The 21183-nt window shown below is 42.1% G+C and overlaps 1 protein-coding gene across 1 annotated transcript in view; it reads left to right on the top strand.

Annotated features, from left to right (window-relative positions):
• Positions 1–17814, top strand: part of LOC115020302 (zinc finger protein 804A) — a 45508-nt gene extending 27694 nt beyond the window's left edge. Inside the window, exons 2-5 of the mRNA XM_029450255.1 lie at positions 8444–8548; positions 13647–13783; positions 15631–15755; positions 17432–17814. Coding sequence (XP_029306115.1) covers positions 8444–8548; positions 13647–13783; positions 15631–15755; positions 17432–17619 — 555 coding nt within the window. The 3' untranslated portion in view covers positions 17620–17814. The remainder of the gene's footprint in view (positions 1–8443; positions 8549–13646; positions 13784–15630; positions 15756–17431) is intronic.
• Positions 17815–21183: the final 3369 nt, after the last annotated feature.

Raw genomic sequence — 21183 nt, 5'->3', positions numbered from 1 at the left:
AACATAAAAGTTAAATCTGTCATGTAGAAAGAATGTGCAGCTGACCTGATGAGCAGCGGCTGAAAGACGATCTGCTTCATGACGAGATGAACTGGAATTCATTTACTGGAGTTTATCAATGTAACGTGTAAACATCTGCTCTCTAGTATATACACGCTTCAGGAAACAAAAGCCAGGAAGAGGTCAGCTGAGGAAATACTGAATTTATATTCACATAAATCAAATATATTTCCTGGTTTTGTTGTTTTTGTTTGGAGTTTAAAAGACCCGAGCACCACAGAGTTTAAAAGACCCGAGCACCACAGAGTTTAACAGAGTTTAAAAGACCCGAGCACCACAGAGTTTAAAAGACCCGAGCACCACAGAGTTTAAAAGACCCGAGCACCACAGAGTTTAAAGACCCGAGCCCACAGAGTTAAGCCGAGCACCACAGAGTTTAAAAGACCCGAGCACCACAGAGTTTAAAAGACCCGAGCACCACAGAGTTTAAAAGACCCGAGCGCCACAGAGTTCAGGATCTGTGAGAAGCACACGACACGACACACAAGTAACCGCCCAGTAAATATTGATTTGATGATCTGCTGGTCAAAACGTGGCCCAACGTTGAAGCTCGACGTTCTTTGACCTGCAAATCATCCAATAATTGGTAAGCGTGGTGAAGCTGGTCATTAACGGCTGCTCCAGATCTGGTTCCTGACGGAGGTCAGTCGAAGTTCAGAAGGAGGTAATGTCCCATTAAGATTATTAAGTTAAGATGTTGTAATGATCCGGACACAGAAGGGACGACACACTGGATTGAACCAGAGGACAGAAGTCCAACTAACTTCCAGAACATTGAAGGAAACGCACCTTTAGCTAAGACATATCTGTGGGACGTTCAAGGGTCGTGGCAAACAGTGGGACTTTTAAACGCCATAGTCAAAGTACATTTACCCAAGTATTGTACTGTATGTGTGTTTTTACTACTTCTACTCCATCTCAGAGGGAAATACTGATATGTACTCAGATTATTTTATTTAATCTACATCTTTTATTACAGATTAAACTACTCAGCACTAAAGTCATTAAAATCAGCTGCAACATTAATGCAGCAATAAATATAATTAAATAATATACATCATTCTGAACAGGGTACCTTCTACTTACTTACTTACGTACTTACTTTACACACACACACACACACACACACACACACACACACACACACACACACACACACTTTTTGTTTCTGTTTTTGTATCTTTGATGCTTGAACTTCAGCTCACTGCGGGACAAATTACTGCGGATCAAAACATCTCCCCGTCACCATGAAAACTTAAAGACTGGTGTCATTTTTCAGCAAGTTTTGCACAAATGCAAATGTTCTTCGTCTTTGTTGTTGTTGCCATGAAGCTAATTATGTGGATCTCGTGTCTGTGCTGGTAGCAAGTGTAGTTAATCACCACGTCAGCATCCTTCATGAACGAGAACAGTTTCCAGATCTCCAGTCATGCGAGAGATGTACAGACATCAGCTGCTTTAACAGTTTTAAAGGTTACACCAGACATAAATATTAAACTATTGACCTTGAACTGCTTCTCAGCCCCCGTGGCTCTGATTTGTTGGCGTTTTCTCGTCAACTGGGAAGATCCGGTATCCATCTGAACTTCCCAGAGTTCTCTGGCTGTTCTTACGACGATGAGCCTGACATGAGCTCGGCTGCTGGCATTCAGAGTCTGAACAATATGACGAGAGCGGAGCGAACCCTCAGACCGAAGTACGTTTAATTGGCTGCACGGCGAGCCTGCAGAAAGCGTGCGGTTCCACCTGACTGAAACATATAGTTATTACGTTTGAAACAATACACAGTGCGAAGGGAAAGAGGCACACTTAGCTTGGCTACGTGGTTATGCTAATGCTAGGATGTGCTATAAGATATTCTCACGCTCCTGGGCAGCTGCAGACGTACTGCGCCCGCCGGCTCTGGTGATGTGCAACACATCTCAGGGAAAACTGGGTTACATTTAGAATGTTTTACATATAATCATTGTTTCCACATGATTACATTTGAATGTGCGGTTTGAACCTGTGAAATACAGTTATATAAAAACTGACTTCTGAAGAAAACTTGACCCAGTTTTCACGTTGACGTCCTGCAAAGTGAACGCTCACTGGGAAGTTAATAAGTTTGTGATTTGATGTTTTTTTGAGAACATTTTCTGCCCCCCCCCCTGCTGTCACACACACCTTCAGTGCAGGTGTCAACAGAATGCAACAACAACCTAAGAAAGTCCAGAGGAAACCTCAGTGCAGCGCAGCAGGCAGCTGGAGCAGATAAATCCAGTGGGCTCAGCCTTTAAAGCCCCGGCTCGAGCTGCAGCTGGCGGGCAGCAGCCCGAGCCTCCGCCCGTCTTTGTTGCCGTCCCTCGACACACAACTCTGCCTCTACCAGCCGGCTTTGACTCTATGAAATGTGAAGTGATCCAGGAGGTCCCCTGCACGTACAAACTGGAAAGTTGTTTTGGCTGAAATGCGGCAACTCCAACAGCTGAGTGAGCAGGACTTCACTCCCCAGAGGCAAAGACTTGAAAAGCAGCTAAAGTCTGCGCGCAGCTCTTTCTCCACCAGCTCATTAAACTAACTTCACACATCGTGATAAAACAGAACATTATTATCAGACTGGTGACTAATGCTGCAAATGAGGTTGAAAATCTTCAAAGTTCAGATTCTTTCATGGATTGTGCTGCAGGTTTTAATTATTCACTATGTTTGTTATAAGCCAATTAAAATGTTTAACTATCACAATAATCTTTACAGAAATAATGCTCGTGGTGTCTCTAACGAATCACACACCTCACACTCGTCAGACCTACGCTGGGACGTTGGGAGGTTGTTCATGAGCTTTAAGTCGTAATTTATAAACTACATGGAAGAATATACGTTTGTTTTGTTACTGCTCAGCACTTTTCAGAGTTGTTTTTGTTAATGGGAACTCATACAAACACAAAACTGGTGAAACTTATTCGTCTTAAAGGAGAAGTTTGAAATATTAGTTTTGTACTGCAGAGTTTGTGTTTTAGTGAATCGTTTATTTTAAATAAAACTCATTTAAATGACAAACAGGTTCCTTTTAAATGAATCATCTCAGCCTTTACTTAAACCCTTAAGTTGTATGTTTCAATTCTTTTAAATTGTCCTAATTAATTCCTTTAAAATACTAAACTGTGTCTCTAGTTACTTAATTTTCCCACTTTTTCTTTCCTTCGAGTGAAGCAGCGAGAGCTTCTGGTTCTTTTCTCTCTTTTGTTACATTAGATTTTATTTAAAAGGTACTTTTGCCCAAAGCAACCTACAATAAATGGATATAAATAAGATCCACAGATGTCTTTCTGTAAAGATGAACTTCTGTTCATATTCTAAATTGGATAAAAACCGAATGACTAAACATTTCCCTGAACATTAGCGCTTCTCAAACTTTGTTATCGGCTTTTATTCAACACAACTTCCCTTCGTTTCCATCCAGTTTCCAGCACGTCTGTCTGTGCAGCTGCGAGGAGGAAAAGTCATTTCTGTTCTTCAGCTACATCTAATTTCCAGTAAATGAACAAGAGAAAACGCATTTGCCAAACTAACAGACCTTACAAAATTCATCAATTTAACCCGCACAGAGACGTTTTAATGAAACTTGTTCTTTGCTTCACGCTGAATATTATTTTACTGTCTGCTCTGAGCGAAGAGCTTGTTGTAGGTGATGAGTTGGAGTCTAAACTGAACTACAAGACTACAGTTAGTTTCCCTGCTATAATGTGGACGTCTTCACAACAAATTAATAAACTCTTATTTCCCTCTAGAAAACCAGAACAGTCAACTAATATAATATAATATAATATAATATAATTTATTATAATATAATCAAATATAATATAATATAACATAACATAATACAATATAATATAATTTATTATAATATAATCAAATATAATATAACATAATACAATATAATATAATATAATACAATATAATATATTATAATACAATATAATATATTATAATAGAATAGAATACAATATAATATAATATAATATAATACAATATAATATAATATAATATAATATAATACAATATAATATATTATAATATAATATAATACAATATAATATAATAAAATAGTTCCTTCATTTGGTAAAATGAAGGCGGTGAGAAGGTCAGCCGCTTGTTTGTTTTTTCCCCTTTCAATTAAAAGAAAGCATTTATTCTGATTGTATGACGGCTGTTGACCACCACACACACACACACACACACACACACACACACACACACACACACACACACACACACACACACACACACACACACACACACACATTTCATTTCACTTCTCTTTTAATTTAAACCTTCATTGTCCCAGAAGGGATTTATTTTCTGTTTTTTTTGTTTGTTTGATGGGTTTTATGATGAAAAACATACAATAATAAAACCAATTAAACAAAACACAGAAACGTCCTACAGAACGTAATATACAGATACAGAACGACCCTAATAGCTCCAGAGTCAACAGCTCCGTATAGTCCTATAAAAAGTTGATTATCGGGGAACAGAAAGACGTTCTCACACCGTTAAAAAGCGACAGTTCTGTCTCCAAAATAAGCAATTACATTACAGTGGGTGAGGTAATCTTATTCTCTTAATTTCTGGCACTCTGAGATATTACCCAGAGGGCTCACACCACCCTGGAAGACCGGGGCAGCATCAGCTCTCCTCGCCATATGCTCCTCAAAGGCTGAGTCAGTAACCTCCACAGCTACTTCACACCCAGCTCCCTCCTCCAGCTTTCATTTCCAAATGCTCAAAAGTATGAAATGAAATGAAGCATTTGTCGGAGGAACACATGCTGCGGAGGATTGTGTTTTTCTTAACGATCAATAGCAGATATTCGCAGCTCCACCTGTACGATTCTCTTTCTTCGCAGGAGGTAACGGCAGATTCGCAGCACTGGGACGACCGCGCCCGGCCGAGGAGGCGCAAAGTGATCAACTCTGCGCACTTCCTCCCTCTTTTCTTAAACAAAATGTTTTTGAACGACCCGACTCGACCCTCAAACTTGATAAAAAAATCTACATACTGGCTGCGGTTAGTCATTAGTGTTAAGAAAGTACAAGCTTGGAGAAAGAACATAACCCTGAGGGAGACGGAGGAAAAGAGATCTGTCAGTAAGAAAATCATTTCCAGGAGCTGCTCGGCGAGCGTGAGAGGCTGGAGAGGAGCTTCACTTCACAAGTCTTCACACTTCAGACTTATCAAACCATTTATAAGACGTCCAAAATCAAATTAGTTACAGCCGACAGCTTTGTTTCAGCAAAAGTAATACATTTCAAGATACTGAGCCGAGCAAGAGTTTAGATTCGAGGCTCTCGCCCTCTTTTATCACCTTTTAGTCTTCAAGTAAAACCCAGTTCAGCTAATTGGGCGTTAATCAACAAGACGTAAGAGCTCATTCTTCGCCTCTTTTAGATCACTGTCTGGTCTTCCAGCTGAAAACAGGCAGCAGCAGCCGTCTCCAGTAAACACAACCAGACAAGTGTTCGCTAACCGCCTGCATCAAACGTCAGAGACTCGAAGTAAACAAGCGTCTGGTGAGGAAAGTGGAGCATCCACCAGAGGAAGAGGAGTCGCTGTCGACTAAACCAGAACTCAAAAAGAAGGTTTCGACTGCACCTCAATAAAAATAATAAATGTTATTATTTGAAGCTGACGTACCTGCAGGATTCTTCCTGACGTCGTTTAAAGTCCTTTTCTTATTCAAACATCACAATTTCTGCTTTCTCAAAACACTCGCAGGGTTTTTGTCTTTGCAGCTAAACAATTATATTAATAATTAAATAATCTGTCGATTGTTTTTCTGATTAAGCGAATCATTGTCTCGTCTATAAAATGCAAAAAAAACGTTTTCAAATTGCTTGTTTTGTCCAAAACTGACAAGCAACAAATCTTAACATCTAAGAAACTGGAACCCGTAAATTAAGACAGTTTGTTTGATAAAAGATTAATCAGTATCTGTATTTGCTGACTAATTGACTCGGCACTCTTTACATCCCACCTTTAGCATCACAGCTGTAGTTTAAACAGGTGATCACGAGGTTCGGGACACATCGTCATCTGAACTGTATCCCAGTGTTTCAACAGTTGCTTCTCAGCAGTTGTTTCCAGACTGAAATCTGAGCTTGTAAGATGCAGTCGGGCTTCAGAGAGTTTCACAACCAGCCATCCGAGACTTCGTCCTGAGGGGTTTGGAGGAATTCATTCTCAGTATGGGTCAGGCAATATCCTTAAACTCCTTCCACAAAACTCTCCCTGGGCTTAAGTAATAAGTACAAAGAGATTTTCACATGGCGAGACGGCACATGCTCTGTGTTGTTGCCATGCAGTGCACCAGAGAGCTTCTTCTCTGTAATGTGTTTTAATTTGAGTTTACTGGGCAGCGATTTCCAATCCATCCAGGCAGCCATGTTTAATGGACATCAAAACCCATCTTCAGAGGGCTAATGCAGCCCAACGACATCTTTAATGACATGATGCAAACCAATGCCGTCTTTGATTAAATAATGCAAATGTAATGTTTCGTCCTGTAATAGAATCATGAAACATAAATTCGTTACTTAATGGGATTATGGTCGCTGCAGTAATCACTTGTCTGACGAGCTAATGCTGACTGAAGCAGGAGATCCCTGCGGTAATGGCCGAGGATGGCGGCTGTTCTGGGGCCGTGAGGGATTGAAGGAGGTCGTCTGTGTTTCCACTGTGTCACCGTCTTCCTGTTTGTCTCCATCTGTCCTCTGTCGCATTCTCCGTCTCACTCGCTCTGCGTTTGTCTTTCTGCCCCGCCGTCTGTCGTCTAATGGAGTTCAGGAAGACAAGAAGTTGGAAATTTCCAACTTGTGCGAACTGTGACGCGCACACACATGCACACACACACACACACACGCACACACACACACACGCATACACGCACACACACACGCACACACACACACGCATACACGCACACACACACACGGCCAGACCTCCACTGAAGGTCGTGTCACAGATTGAATGTTCCCTACTTTTAAAGATAAATCAATCTTCCAGTAATAGGGATGGTGTGTGTGTGTGTGTGTGTGTGTGTGTGTGTGTGTGTGTGTGTGTGTGTGTGTGTGTGTGTGTACATGTGTGTGTGTGTATAAGCTTAAAAGTTAAATCCTGCATTACTACATCTGTGAATGTCTGTGTGGACTTAAGACACACTGCTGTATTAAAAGCTATGGATGTATGTGGGTTCAGAAAAATGTGTGTGTGTGTGTGTGTGTGTGTGTGTGTGTGTGTTCACTCAGACACTCAGATTGCTGATCAATAGTTGTGATTGAAGGGACCCATTAGCCATCGGAAGCAATAGAGACAGCATCACTCTACATGACAAGCTCTATGGGAACATACACACACACACACACACACACACACAAAGTGCAAACACGACAGGTAAAAAATTAAAAGCCTGAGTATAATGAATATGCATTCCCCATAAATACATTTTACAACCTATACCGGCTCTGACTGTAATCCAACACTCCCATCTGTACACTAAAGGATTTTACACACACACACACACACACACACACACACACACACACACACACACACACACACACACACACACTCCGGTTTTCATTTTGTAAGAAGTCCTGATTTACATTTACACAAGAGCTGCAAATGTCAGCATGTACAGCTAACTAGCTAAAGTAGTCAGAGTTTCTACCAGAAACACACACACACACACACACACACACACACACACACACTTTACGACAGGCAGGATTTGTAGCAGATCTGAACACGCACTTATTTAAAAGTCATTTTCAGCCGGTAAAGTCAAAAGTCTAGAAACGAGAAGCTGCTTTTCTCAATCAATGTCTGAAATCAAGAACTAATTGTTTAGAAGACTACGAAGAATTTCAAAAATGAATCCTCCATCATCTCTGTTTGGCGTCACGGTTTCTAACGACGGCAGAGCAAACAGCCAGTTAGCAGAAGAGTTATTAACATGCACACAGGAAGTGAAAGGTGTCTTCACCAGTGTCTCGGGTTAACGTTGTATTTTGGTTTCACGTTCAATCATGTCATGAAAATAGGAAATCCAGATTAAATCCTCAAAACTAAATGTTTTCAGTTTTACAAAAGAATAATTGGATACAAAGAATGTGCCGAGCTCTCTGTAGCTCTCTGAACCTTCATCAGTTCTGCTCAGCTCATGTTTTCTAACCCTTTTGTATCAGAACACAAAAGCTCCGGATGCTTCAGGATATCTGGATTAAAACCAATCTGCTTCTCTAAAAAAGCCATAAATCTTAACGGTACAATGATTGTCAAGATCAGCACAAAACAATAAGTGAGATTTCCTATTTAGCGTTCTCCTTTCTGTGTGTGTGTGCAGGAGGACGGCGACTCCAGCTTCTACTGCGAGCTGTGCGATAAGCAGTACGTGAGACACCAACAGTACGACAACCACATCAACTCCCACGACCACCACCACAGGCAGGTGAGTCACACCACCTGAACAAGCTCTGGATTATCCTTAAACCATCCTGACCAAGGTCACGCATTTATTTTCATCCCCAGCTCTGGTTTCTGTTACACACACTGTGGTCGACACAATCAGCACATCAGCTCTGACCACCAGCAGGACTGCAAACTGTGTAAACGTCGATCAACCCAGACAATAAAGACGCTCCTCTTTAAGTTCTCCACCGATGGTTGTCGGTTCATGTGTTGGTACATCGTAAACAGGAACCGTTAACAGCTAATTCGGCGTAGTTTTAATGGTGCCATTTTGCCAAAATATAAACAAATAGTTGTACATTTGAGTCAATTCTTTGTTTCTCAGTTGATTTGTCATCTATGAAAGTTAAAAACACTAATTTAGCTTCATGTTCATGTGAAAGTCCCAAATCCAAAATGGCCAACATGTTGGAAATGACCTTTCAAAAAATTAATGGTTTCCGTTCAAATCCAAGATGGCCGCCGTTTCTCAGCTCATAATGGCACATTCTTTAAACGGGTCACGGAGCCTTCATCGCAGGCTGAACTGAAAGCTCACGATGAGTCGAGTTATGGACAATAAATCTACAAGAAGTTACACGGCGATCATCTCAGAGATGAAGATGAAGTCTAATCTGACGATCACGCAACATGTAGCCCGAAGCTAACATCACACAGAGACGCAATCTATTCATTTACACTTTTACTTATAACATTCGTCCCTGGGTGTATTTTCATATACAGTAATTATGGGCAACGTTGCAAATCAATGAGCAAAACTGCTTCACAGGAATATTGGATTTTCTTTAGAGGATTTATGCATCAATGTGATGAAGAATTGTGATTATTCAGCTATTAAATATGATGGATTAGCAGAGGTCTGACATTCCTTTTGGTATTACACCCATTAACATTTTCTCAATTGATTGTGTGAACAGAGTCATGACAAACAATTACATTTATTTGTCTAAATGTACTTGAGGAAGATGCTCTGGATGTTTAATAATGTCGTCTGCACACAGTCCGCTGTAATCTATTCTGTTTCTTATATCTTATTAAGTCTGATTTCATCCTGAAGGCTGATTGGTTTCAAGACTTTTCTTCAGGGTGTTCTGTCATGATCTGCTAGATTTAATTTAATCCTGAAATAAGAAAATCTATAAAACTCATTAATCTTCTTCAGGAAAATGTTATTAAAATTCTATCAATACAAGAAATATTAATGGCAGTTATCTGGAGCATCCTTTTAATCAATAGTACATATTCAATGACTACATAATGACACGCAGTATCAATAATGTAACTTTATCTAACAGACTCGTCATGTCTTCGTGATCTCTGTCCTCTCATCATTCTTTCATTGTGTGTGTGTGTGTGTGTGTGTGTGTGTGCGTGTGTGTGTGTGTGTGTGTGTGTGTGTGTGTGTGACTCTGAGAACTTGCAGCTGTTTTGGAAGTTTACTAAATGATAGGTGCTGGGAGGAATGCATTTGCTGCAATTATCATTTGTTCACTTGCCAGCGATGAAGGAAGCAGAACGTTTCTCCACAGTTAGCTGTGTGTCACAGTTATTAGGTTTACTCGAGGATGCAGAGCATTTAGGGCATATTGTTCGAGACTGCAACACTTGCAGGAAATGGATTTTCTAGCAGTAATATTCTCCAGCCTGCACACACACAGAGCTAAGCTGCCCGTCTTTTGGCTCACAGTCTGTCACGGTCCCATCTTCTTTTGGAAATGAAGTGGTTTGCAGAGAGGCTACGTCACAGGCACTTGATGTGCTGCTGTGACGGATGCAGACTGAGAAAAACAGCCAGTTTATCCGACATTATTCTGCTTAAAGATGAATATTTCATTTAGACATCGCAGGACATGTATAGTTGTGTTGGTTCTGTGTTCAGCAGCCTGGATCTGAAATGTTAACTGTGCAGCAACTAAGAAATGTTTTTCCTTGTCAAACATTCTGGGGATTATTTTCTATAATAGTTGTTTTGTCTAGAAAATGTCAGAAAATGTCGATCGGTGTTTCCAAAAGTCAAACATCTCAAAGATGTTCCGCTGACGGACAGAGAGGATTAAAGAAACCAGAAAATATTCACATTTAAGAAGCTGGAATCTGACTTTACATTTTCCTGAAAAGATTCCTGAAATCAATGAAATCGATTTATCTTCTTTAACGATGTCTTTAATCACAAAGACATCGTTTGCACCTGTCCATGTAGCATCGCCGGAGCCACACACACGTCATCAACACATCATCACAACAGTGCTTGATGCTAGTTCACCAGGGGCCAAATGAATAAACGATGCGTGCACACGAACACTGTGCATACGCATGATTTTCTAGAGATATGCTCGGAGGTCTTGAAATATAAAGGCGAGAGACTAAAAGTAAAACATTTCCAATATAATCTTTTCCGTCTCTACACAGAACTCTGTAAAATATTTATAAAAACTACATTTTTAATAATAATTTCTCTTTTATCATTTAAATTGAAAACTATCTGATGTTTGTAATATTTAAATGTGAAGTCATTGAGATTGTGACGCTGCGTTGAAGTGGACATGTTGTAAACGTGTGTATGTGGTGATTACTGTTGCACAGAACATCATCTGTGCAGATTTGCATTGATGGGTTTGATGACAGCAGGCTCTAGAATCTGTATGCCGTCCATATAAACGGATCATTAAGCGTGTTTCTACATTTATTTATAGCTTACCGTGGGGGTGCACCTGAGCCCACCTCCACGACGATTGAGATTTATAAAAAGAACCATGTGCACGCTCGGCGTTTTTGTCCAAAGCGATTTACAATAAGTGCAACAACAACCTTGAGGATTCAAACTGAGAACAGCAGGAATATTGTACATCAGCTTCGAAGGAGAAGAACCCTTTAAGTGCTACATGCAGACATGAGGAATCTAAAATGATTGTTATTATTTCTTTATTTAGTCTGCAATGATGTAATAACTGAACGTCTGTCGTCCTGCTGATAAACAAACTTGGTGGAAGTGTGAAGCATGGGCCGGTAATGACCCCATTACATTTACAGGGGGTCTGAATCACGGGGCGGAAACACAAACTACCGGTCACTTACGTTAACATGGCGAAATAGGGCATTTGTGCTGCATTCAAGTGGTGTCGGAAAAATCTGAAAAATGAGTTCCCAACTGGGAAAATGAAAATGTTTCAAACGCTCTGAACAATAACATACACACTTCCTGTGTAGCGTCCATGTTTCCACATTACTTAAAGCTCATGAACTATTATAAACCCTGTTATAAACCCTGTTATAAACCCTATTATAAACCCTGTTATAAACCCTATTATAAACCCTATTATAAACCCTGTTATAAACCCTATTATAAACCCTGTTATAAACCCTATTATAAACCCTATTATAAACCCTGTTATAAACCCTATTATAAACCCTATTATAAACCCTGTTATAAACCCTGTTATAAACCCTATTATAAACCCTATTATAAACCCTATTATAAACCCTATTATAAACCCTATTATAAACCCTGTTATAAACCCTATTATAAACCCTATTATAAACCCTATTATAAACCCTATTATAAACCCTGTTATAAACCCTATTATAACCCTGTTATAAACCCTATTATAAACCCTATTATAAACCCTGTTATAAACCCTATTATAAACCCTGTTATAAACCCTATTATAAACCCTATTATAAACCCTGTTATAAACCCTATTATAAACCCTGTTATAAACCCTAGTTATAAACCCTATTATAAACCCTATTATAAACCCTATTATAAACCCTATTATAAACCCTGTTATAAACCCTATTATAAACCCTATTATAAACCCTATTATAAACCCTGATTATAAACCCTATTATAAACCCTGTTATAAACCCTAGTTATAAACCCTATTATAAACCCTATTATAAACCCTATTATAAACCCTATTATAAACCCTGTTATAAACCCTGTTATAAACCCTATTATAAACCCTATTATAAACCCTATTATAAACCCTGTTATAAACCCTGTTATAAACCCTATTATAAACCCTGTTATAAACCCTATTATAAACCCTGTTATAAACCCTATTATAAACCCTGTTATAAACCCTATTATAAACCCTGTTATAAACCCTATTATAAACCCTGTTATAAACCCTATTATAAACCCTATTATATCAGGACGAGCAGCAGAAACTGAGTCACATCATGCAGAATAGTTTGAGGTTTTACGTACTGCGGTTCTAAGATATCGGCCTCTTAGATTTCCGCCATTTTTATGTAATTATCAACAACATTAAAAAAGTTATTTGTAATTAACAAATGTACTTTATACGTCCACATGTCTCAACACGAGTCCCACAGGTGTTGATTTACCTCTAAGGTTGTAGTCCAGGTTTGTTTTTGCATTAGATTGCAGTCCATTGTCAGGTTTACTTGTCACTTCCTCCTGTCTTCCCCTCACACTGTATGTACACCTTCTAACAAATGCTGAAGCTACACTGCAAGCTTTAAAAAAAGAGAAACAAGAAACACTTCATGTGTCTTCCTGCCTGTCTCTTTGTCCTCCATGTTTTATCTCTCTGTCTATTTTGGTCTATTTATCTATTTGTCAGTTTCTCTGCTCGCCTCGCTGTCTGTCTGCCTGTCTGTTGTCATCTGTCTGTCTGTGATATGAACCCACCGGTACATTATTATTATTATTATTAGTGACACACACGCACACACACACACACACACACACACACACACACACACAGTATCAGTATCTCCGGCTTGCAGACAGCTTGCAGACAGAGCTCAGTAAGTGAATTAAGCTGGTCTGGACTCTACTAAAGCTGACACTGGCTGACTTAGTAAGCACAATAAACACACACACACACACACACACACACACACACACACACAGAACTGACTCACAAAGCAGATGAAGAATTCCAGCGCGGACTGACAAACTAACACACACACAGAAACTAAATGCTGCGAGATGAACAAACTTCACCTCTTAATCCTTCCTGTTACATTAATATTCATACCAGCTACTGCTACCGTCACTATTTCTACTGCTAATATATATAATCATAATCCATGTGCTTGTACTCCAGCGCCTCAAGGAGCTGAAACAGAGGGAGTTTTACAGAGCGCTGGCCTGCAGGAGGCAGAGGAGACGCAGGGAGGAGAAGAGAGAGGAGCGAGCGCTGAGGAGGCTCCACAAGCATGAGGAGCGGAGGACGGGGGAGTGGTGAGTCGAGCTGCAGCCGACCTTTGTTTTCATCTTCCAATCTTCTGCAGATCGCTTTCTAGATTAACCGTTTGGTCTACGAAATGTCAGAAAATAGTGAAAATGTCGTGTTTTGTTTGTCCAAAGCCCAAATATATTTAGTTTAATAAGATATAAAGCAGAGAAAAGCAGGAAATCCACATATTTAAGAGGCTAAAAAACTGCTTTTTCTGCATGAAATTAATTACTTCACAGTTTAATCGACCGATTAATCATTGCAGCTCCAGCTGTGAGTAACTGACTATAACTGAGTGTTATACCTGTGCTGCAACAAGCATCTCTAGTAGATGATATGTTTATGCAAAGTGATTGGTATTACATTATCATAAAAACAACCAAGACAAAGTCAATACTTCAGACATCTTTGGCTTGTGGCTCTTATGGCCCCCTCCCTTCACCGCAGTGCAGTATAAATAATCCATCACTGCTGTGTTTGTCTGTAAAAGTTACTTTGTTACTGACAAATCTACATACAGTATCTGTGTGTTGGTGTCAGGCTCCAACATCTGGGACTTTACTCAAGTGGGCTGCCAAACAGCGCTGCCCTCACGTGCTGTTTGTCTTAAAACAAAATGTAAATTAAAATGCAACCCTGTAAAACAAGGGATGAACAAACGGGTCTGGAAACAGATGCTGTGGATTTGGCTGCTTGTTGCTGCAAACATGATACGATGAGAGCTCATCTGGCGAGCTACCAAACAGAGACATTTGGTTTCTCAAAATATATTTATATATATATACGGTAGCACATGAATGCAAAACTCAGAGCTGCAAAGCCTCAACCTGAAGACGCCCACGCAAAATAACAAGCAAAGTCTCCGCCAAGAAGAAATAGTCCCTGAAGACACGATGAAACATCCACGACTTCAACCACTCGTGCATGAGAGTTAGAATTTAAAGAACCTGCTGACCGTTCAGACTAATGTAGGTTACACATATTTAGAAACTCTTCATGTCACATGTTTCACAGTATTGTGAGTAAAAATAAAGCACTGGAGAAAAATAGATCACTAACTAGCTCCCTGGTTACGAGGAGCGTTGGCACAGCAACCAATGAAATGCATCTTGCTGTGCTTAATGGGGATAATCAGCGTGGCGATGAAGGGTTTCTGACCAATGACGTCGTGCGGCTGAATCCACTCGCTGCACAGAGAAGTCGTGTATCAGTATCGGCTGTCATTGCCATTTTCGGATTTGCAACAATGCAGTTGGGCTCCTGGCACAAAGGGAGCGGGGGGGAAAGCACGGCCTAATTGATTTCCAGCTGCACTCTCCTCACCGCTTGTCTCCTTCTCTTATACTCCACCTTATCTCAATCCTCTGCTCTACTCCTCCTTTGTTGTCTCCTCTCATCTTTCCTTCTGTCCCTTTCTCCTCTCTGTTCATCCTTTCCTTATGTCCTCTCCTCCCTATTTCATTTGTTCCCTTTCCTCTCATTTTCCTCATCCTCTCTTCTTTTTGTTTCCTTTCATCCGCACTTTGCTCTTGTCCTCCTCTCCTCTTCCTCATCTTTCCTTTCCTCCTCCCTTTTTAATTTGTTACTGTTCCTTTCATCTCTTCTCCTCCTCATCACTTGATCACTTTTTCATTTGTTCCCTTTCATCTTCCTCTTCTCTCCTCCTTCCTTTCTTTCCATTCATCCTCTTATCCTCCCCATCACTTGCCTCCTTGTTTCCTCCTCTCCTCATCATCCTTCTCATTTGTGTCCTTTCCTCCCCTCCTTCCTTTCCTCCTCTCCTCTTTTCACATCCTTCCCTTCACCCTTCTCTCTCCTTTCCTTATGTCGTTTCCTCCTCTCGTCTCCTCAGCGCACCAGGTTCTGGTCCCATGTTCCGCTCCACCACCGTGGCAGTCGATCCAGCAAACCAGACCCGACCAGACTTTGTGCAGAACTGGGGCGACATCCACACGAGCAGCGCCACACTGGGAACAAGTAAGAACTCTCATCTGGATAAAAGGCACTCAGCTGCTTAAATAGTTTATGAGGATGTGTTTGGTTTTGGTGATGGAGATAAAACTCTGGTCTGCTTCTGTAATCGACAGCAGACTTTAGAAAGGAAATGAACAGCTCTGAAATCTTTGTCTTCGATACAAAATGCTCTGAGATGAGAGGTAGAAGTGGTACACAACATAACGAGTGGAACAACTACACACTCAATGAAGAACTGCTCCAGGGGTTCAGTCCCCCGAGCAGAACATCGCACTCGAATCAATTGAATAGAGTTCCACTTTGGTGAATTGTGTCACACGGATCCCTGCCGCTGACCAATTGCAAACTTGACAGCGCTGACATTTTATATATATATATATATATATATATATATAGTGAGTTAATGGTTCTGGGTGTAGCTACAGAGTCCCTATGTAGCCGGCGAGAGGCTCCGTACACTAACACCACTTATTGCTGCACCTTTTCCATTCCTTCTTCTTCAAACTAAGATCAGCAAAAGGAAAGTGCACGTGGTTGCTACTTTATTAATAGGCTGCCTTCCCAAATTGATCATTTTGGTCTTAATTGAGTAAGATTTCTTTATTTAATGACTTATTTCCACCTTTGAGCACATCTCTGGTAAACACAAGATTTAATTTGGTGCTTTTGCTAAGGATTAAAAATGTTATGAATTTTATTTCCTATTCATTCGGTACACCAAGCTAAAACCAAAGCACTCAATATGTTGTCCTCCTCATTCATATCCTTGACGGTAGACTAAATATTAAAATCATCCCTCAGTGCAAAATTCAATTCAACAGCACCAGAAACCTCCGCTTTGAAAATGACCATGAAGTTGAGTCAACACCTCGGTGAGATGCTGAACATTACGAACGAGCCTGGAGAGATATCTTTAAGGATAAGGAGCTGATTTCAGCTCCCTTTAGTCCACCTTCAGGTGGATTATATATATATTTAAATAAAGAAAGCACGAACATGGCAACAGTATTCAACGGTTTGAAAGAAACAATCAATTGTCAGCCTGTCTTCTGAAAATACATCAGCTTCCTTTTCTCATTTTAAAGTTGAAACCAATGTAAAAGTTCGACAACTGTCTAATATATATTTTCACATTTAGTTTTGGAAGAGTCATAATTTATCCGACGGCGTCCCTTCTAAAACTCGAATGTTTAACAAAAGCTGTTTCTGGCGTCAGTGGAAGGCTCATTACGGATTACATTTAAAGTTATGAGTCATCTTAAAACCTTCACTCAAGGAATAATTTGTGTCGGTGATCTATAGAGAGATGAATGTCTGGCAGCATGTTGTGCTCCGCAATAGATGGAAATTACATGTTGGAATAAAACCCTTAATCTTATTTTTCCCCTCCATTTCTAAGTGAGCCTCATATTCATCTCTGTGCTTATGTTTTTCCTTGAGTCCATCCTACACCCATTAATCACGTTGAAATGTGTGAAAAGCAACAAAAGAGTAGAAGAGCCAGAAAGCTGCATAAATGTATAAGGAGCTTACTGTATGGGAAGTCTTAAAAATGAATGCTTTTCTTCTACATGAATCCCTTCCTATTCCTTTCTTTATAGTCAGGTTAGGAAGATAATCCTGTTATGTTTTGCATGCAAATGTAACCAGTAATCTTTTCTGCTCTCATCTCCATCTAGAGCCCCAAACCCCGCTGATGCAGCCCTTCCTGCCCCGGGACCCTGCGCTGGAAACCAGACTCCTGAGCAGCACAGCAGTGGGCGTACGAGCCAATGGACACCAACAGCACGACGACTGCAGCTGCTGGATCCTGCCTGCTCAGCAAGACCCAAATGGACTACAATGGCCTGTCCACCATGGACGCTGATAACACAACTATCAACACTTCTACCAAAACCAGCCACTTTAACAAGATCCCTTGGGCTCATAATTATTTGAGCAACCCCATTACTCCCCATAACATCCCAGCAGCTGCCACCACGACTAATGGCTCCACTTTCAACAAAACCACCGTGACCAACGTCAGCAAAGAAATCACCACCACAGCCGACATCAGCATCAACAGTAGCAGAGCAGCGTGCGGACCGAACGTCCAGTCTGTCCGCAGCAGAGTCCGTCCCGTGTCCTTCTCGCTGCCCAAAAGGAGCTGCGTCCTCCTCCACCAATCAGCCGCCGTCTTCATCCAAGCCGGGAGAGGCTCTGGCTTTTCGGGGAAGCAAGAATGGTGTGATGGCGCAAGAAAGAGTCAAATATCCGGGGGAGAAAGTCGCAGATCAGCAGCTCAAATCTCCAGTATCTGCAGACGTGGACGGTGCAGGTGTGGGTCACTGGGACACTGGAAACCAGTGCAGTGTGGACATTAAAACTGCAATCCAGCAATCTGAGGCTGCAACCAATACGTCAACCGAGAGGGAAACTGGAGGACTCTCTGGGACTGGAGCCCAGGTTTCTTTATGTAATCGCAATGTGATCGGGGTTGAGGATTCTGTTATGAGTGGGAATGGAGCCCAGCTCTCCTTAAGTAATGAAAATGGGACTGGAGCTCATCTTTATATAAACAGTGGGACAGCAGTGCAGATTTCTGACAGTGCAAGCACAGTTGCGGCTTCAGTATGCAGAGACAGCGAGGCTGAGACCAATGTGGATGTGGGCAGTCCAGAGCTAAACCGTACCCAAGAACTGAAAGATCCGCTTTGTCCCGCGACAAATCAGCCTCACAAATCTACTTCTGCTGTTTTAAATGAGACCAAAGAGTCTTCAATCCAAACACAGCCCAAAGAATCAAACGGGTCTAAAGAATCTTCTTTGCTTCTAAATCGTCCCAAAGAGCCGTTTTGTCGCGTCCTGAGCCGAGACGGTACCAGGGTTCTTCTCTGGCCGTCGGAGATGGTCAGCTACACCAAGACGTCACCCTCCATCTCCTTCAGCATCAACCCTCTACTGTACGACTTCAGAGCACATAACAGGGCCAAGGAAGGGGGTGAGGAAAAGAAGAGAGGGCTCGAGGAAGGGAGGGTGAGAATAAAGCCGTCTGTGATCAAACAACCCGACTGCCAACAGAGGCAGGAAGTTGTGGAGGGCGGAAGGGAGGTGAAGATAGATGAAAGGGAAGGAGAGGATGAGGGAGGACAGACAGGAAATCCTATGAAACTTGTAGGCCATTGTAGCGGCGGCGATGCAGTTCTGGACAGCAGCCGTGATGAAAGCGCTTTAAAATTTGTTCCCGTTTCCGCAGAATGCCACCTTGCACCGACGCTGGGCCTTCAAAAAAGAGGCAGGAGGAGGAGGGGGAAGAGGAGAGGAGGGGTGAGGAGAGGAATGAGGAAGAGGGGCAGGAGGAAAAGAGGTGAAGAAACGGATAGAAAAGACTCAGAAAGGGGGAGAAGGATAATAAGTAGCATTTCTGAGAATCAAATGTTTGAAGGGAGAGGAGACGAGAGGTTGAAAAGAGAGGGCACCGAAAAAGAGGAGAGGAGAGAAAAGGAGCTTTTAAGTAATCTTGCAGCACATCGGCTGGTAGGAGGGAGAGAAAAGAGGATGAGGGGAGAAGAAAGAAGGATAAGAGGGGATCAGACGGAGCGAGAAAGGGCAGCGAGAAATGACGAGAAAAGAGGAGAGCTATTAAGTAATCTTCCCGTGAATCGGTGTAATCGGTGTAACCAGCTGTGTCTGCAGGTGAATAGGGAGGCCAGCCAGCATCAATCCCAGCAATCAGCCTCCGGGTGGGGCCAGGGGCTCAGAAAGCTCCTCTGTCGGGGTGCAGCATGTAACTCAGTGATTAGCCCCGTCCCTGGGTCTGTTATAGAGACGCCATGCTGTCCTGCAATTACGCCCGACCCTGCTCAGAATGACAGAGAGACGGGGGAGATTCACAGTAATACAGACAAGCAGAAAGGGCAGAGAGATGAGGAGCAAAGGAATCTGAGGAAGACGGAGATACAGGCTGTTCAGCATGCTAAAGAAAACTTGTGTAAGCTAGTGATTAGCGGTGTTTCTTTTCAAGAAGCAGCATGCGAGCCGGAAATGTGTCTTGTTCCTGCACCTCCTAGGGAAACAGCATGCTATCCAGCGATTAGCCTTGTCCCTGCTCCCTTTAGAGACACAGCATGTAGTCAAAGACAAACACTACCTGCAGGACACAGCCATCCTGTGTCAGGCCCGGCCCCACGCTGCTCCGCACAACACACAGAAGCACAACCGAGAATCGGACCAGCCTGCGCGGACATCGCCCTCCCTGGCGATGCGATGCCGAAGGCGGCAGAAGTAGCCGGCAAGAGGAAGACGGAAACGCTGGAGGCTGGGGAAATACCGAGGAAGAAACGGAAAAGGGGAAGGAGGCAAATGAGGAGAGCCGCCTGTTTTTTGAGACAGGAGCGAGCTGGTGTTGGGTTGACCGCTGACCTCTGTGCACGAGAGGAACCCACAAAACCCAAGACTGGAACTCTTCCGGACAACTGCCCGCGCAGCCCAGAGGGCAACAGCACGGAGAGCAACAGCACGGAGAGCAACAGCACGGAGAGCAACACTGACGGTGTCTCTCTAGTGCAGGACAAAACACCATCTGTGTCATAAAACAAATAACGGCGAGGGAACATTTAGCTGTAACAACGCTGACATACTAAATAACTGCGATGACAGTAAAGGCGGCGACTGCAATGCCAAAGACGACAGTCAGTTCATCTCCGATGCCTCCGCAGGCGAGGGAAAGAGGAAGTGCTGGACTGAGAAACCTTTCAGTGACTGTCACACCTGTAACACCCTAAGTGAACACAGTCAGCGTGATAAAAAGTGCGACAGGGATGAGAAACACGACGGTGCTACTCATGACAATCCTAACGACAAAGTCCATCTGAGCTTTGGCGGGAGTGAGACGGAGAAAGGCACGGATCCTTCTCCTGATGGCGTTGACAAAGCGATGGACACACCTGTGGACTTCTTTACATGTAGCACCACTGATACACATGCTGAGCACTGTCAATATGAAGACAAGCAGACAAAGAGTGACACATCCACTGACTTTAGTGGGCAAACTGCAGCTCAGAGCTCCGAGTGCAACGACTGCTGTAACTGTAAAACCAACGACACATGTTATTACAACTGTGATTATAACCACTCAAATGACAAAAGTGGCGTCGGTGAGGAGGATAAAACCAAACCGCAGTGTCACATTCAACTCAAAAGCAACCTCTCTGATGCAGTGACTGATTACAAAACCTGCAGTGGTATTGATCACAGGAATGGAGGCGGCTGTGACGATATTGACGGTGGTCAGTGTGATTATCTTAACAGTCATCATGTCCCTGATTGTAATCACGATGTTGTTGATAAGAATAGTGCCAGAAATGCAACTGAAGCTGTCGCACTCGTCAGCGTACGTACGGAGCAGCAGCGAGAGGCGGAAAGAGACGCTGAGAGGGAGAGGAAGAAGGAG

Source organism: Cottoperca gobio, chromosome 15, assembly GCF_900634415.1.
Source record: "Cottoperca gobio chromosome 15, fCotGob3.1, whole genome shotgun sequence".
Taxonomy (NCBI): Eukaryota; Metazoa; Chordata; class Actinopteri; order Perciformes; family Bovichtidae; genus Cottoperca; species Cottoperca gobio.
Note: the sequence above shows the minus strand (reverse complement) of the source record. Positions and strands in the feature narration are given on the sequence as shown.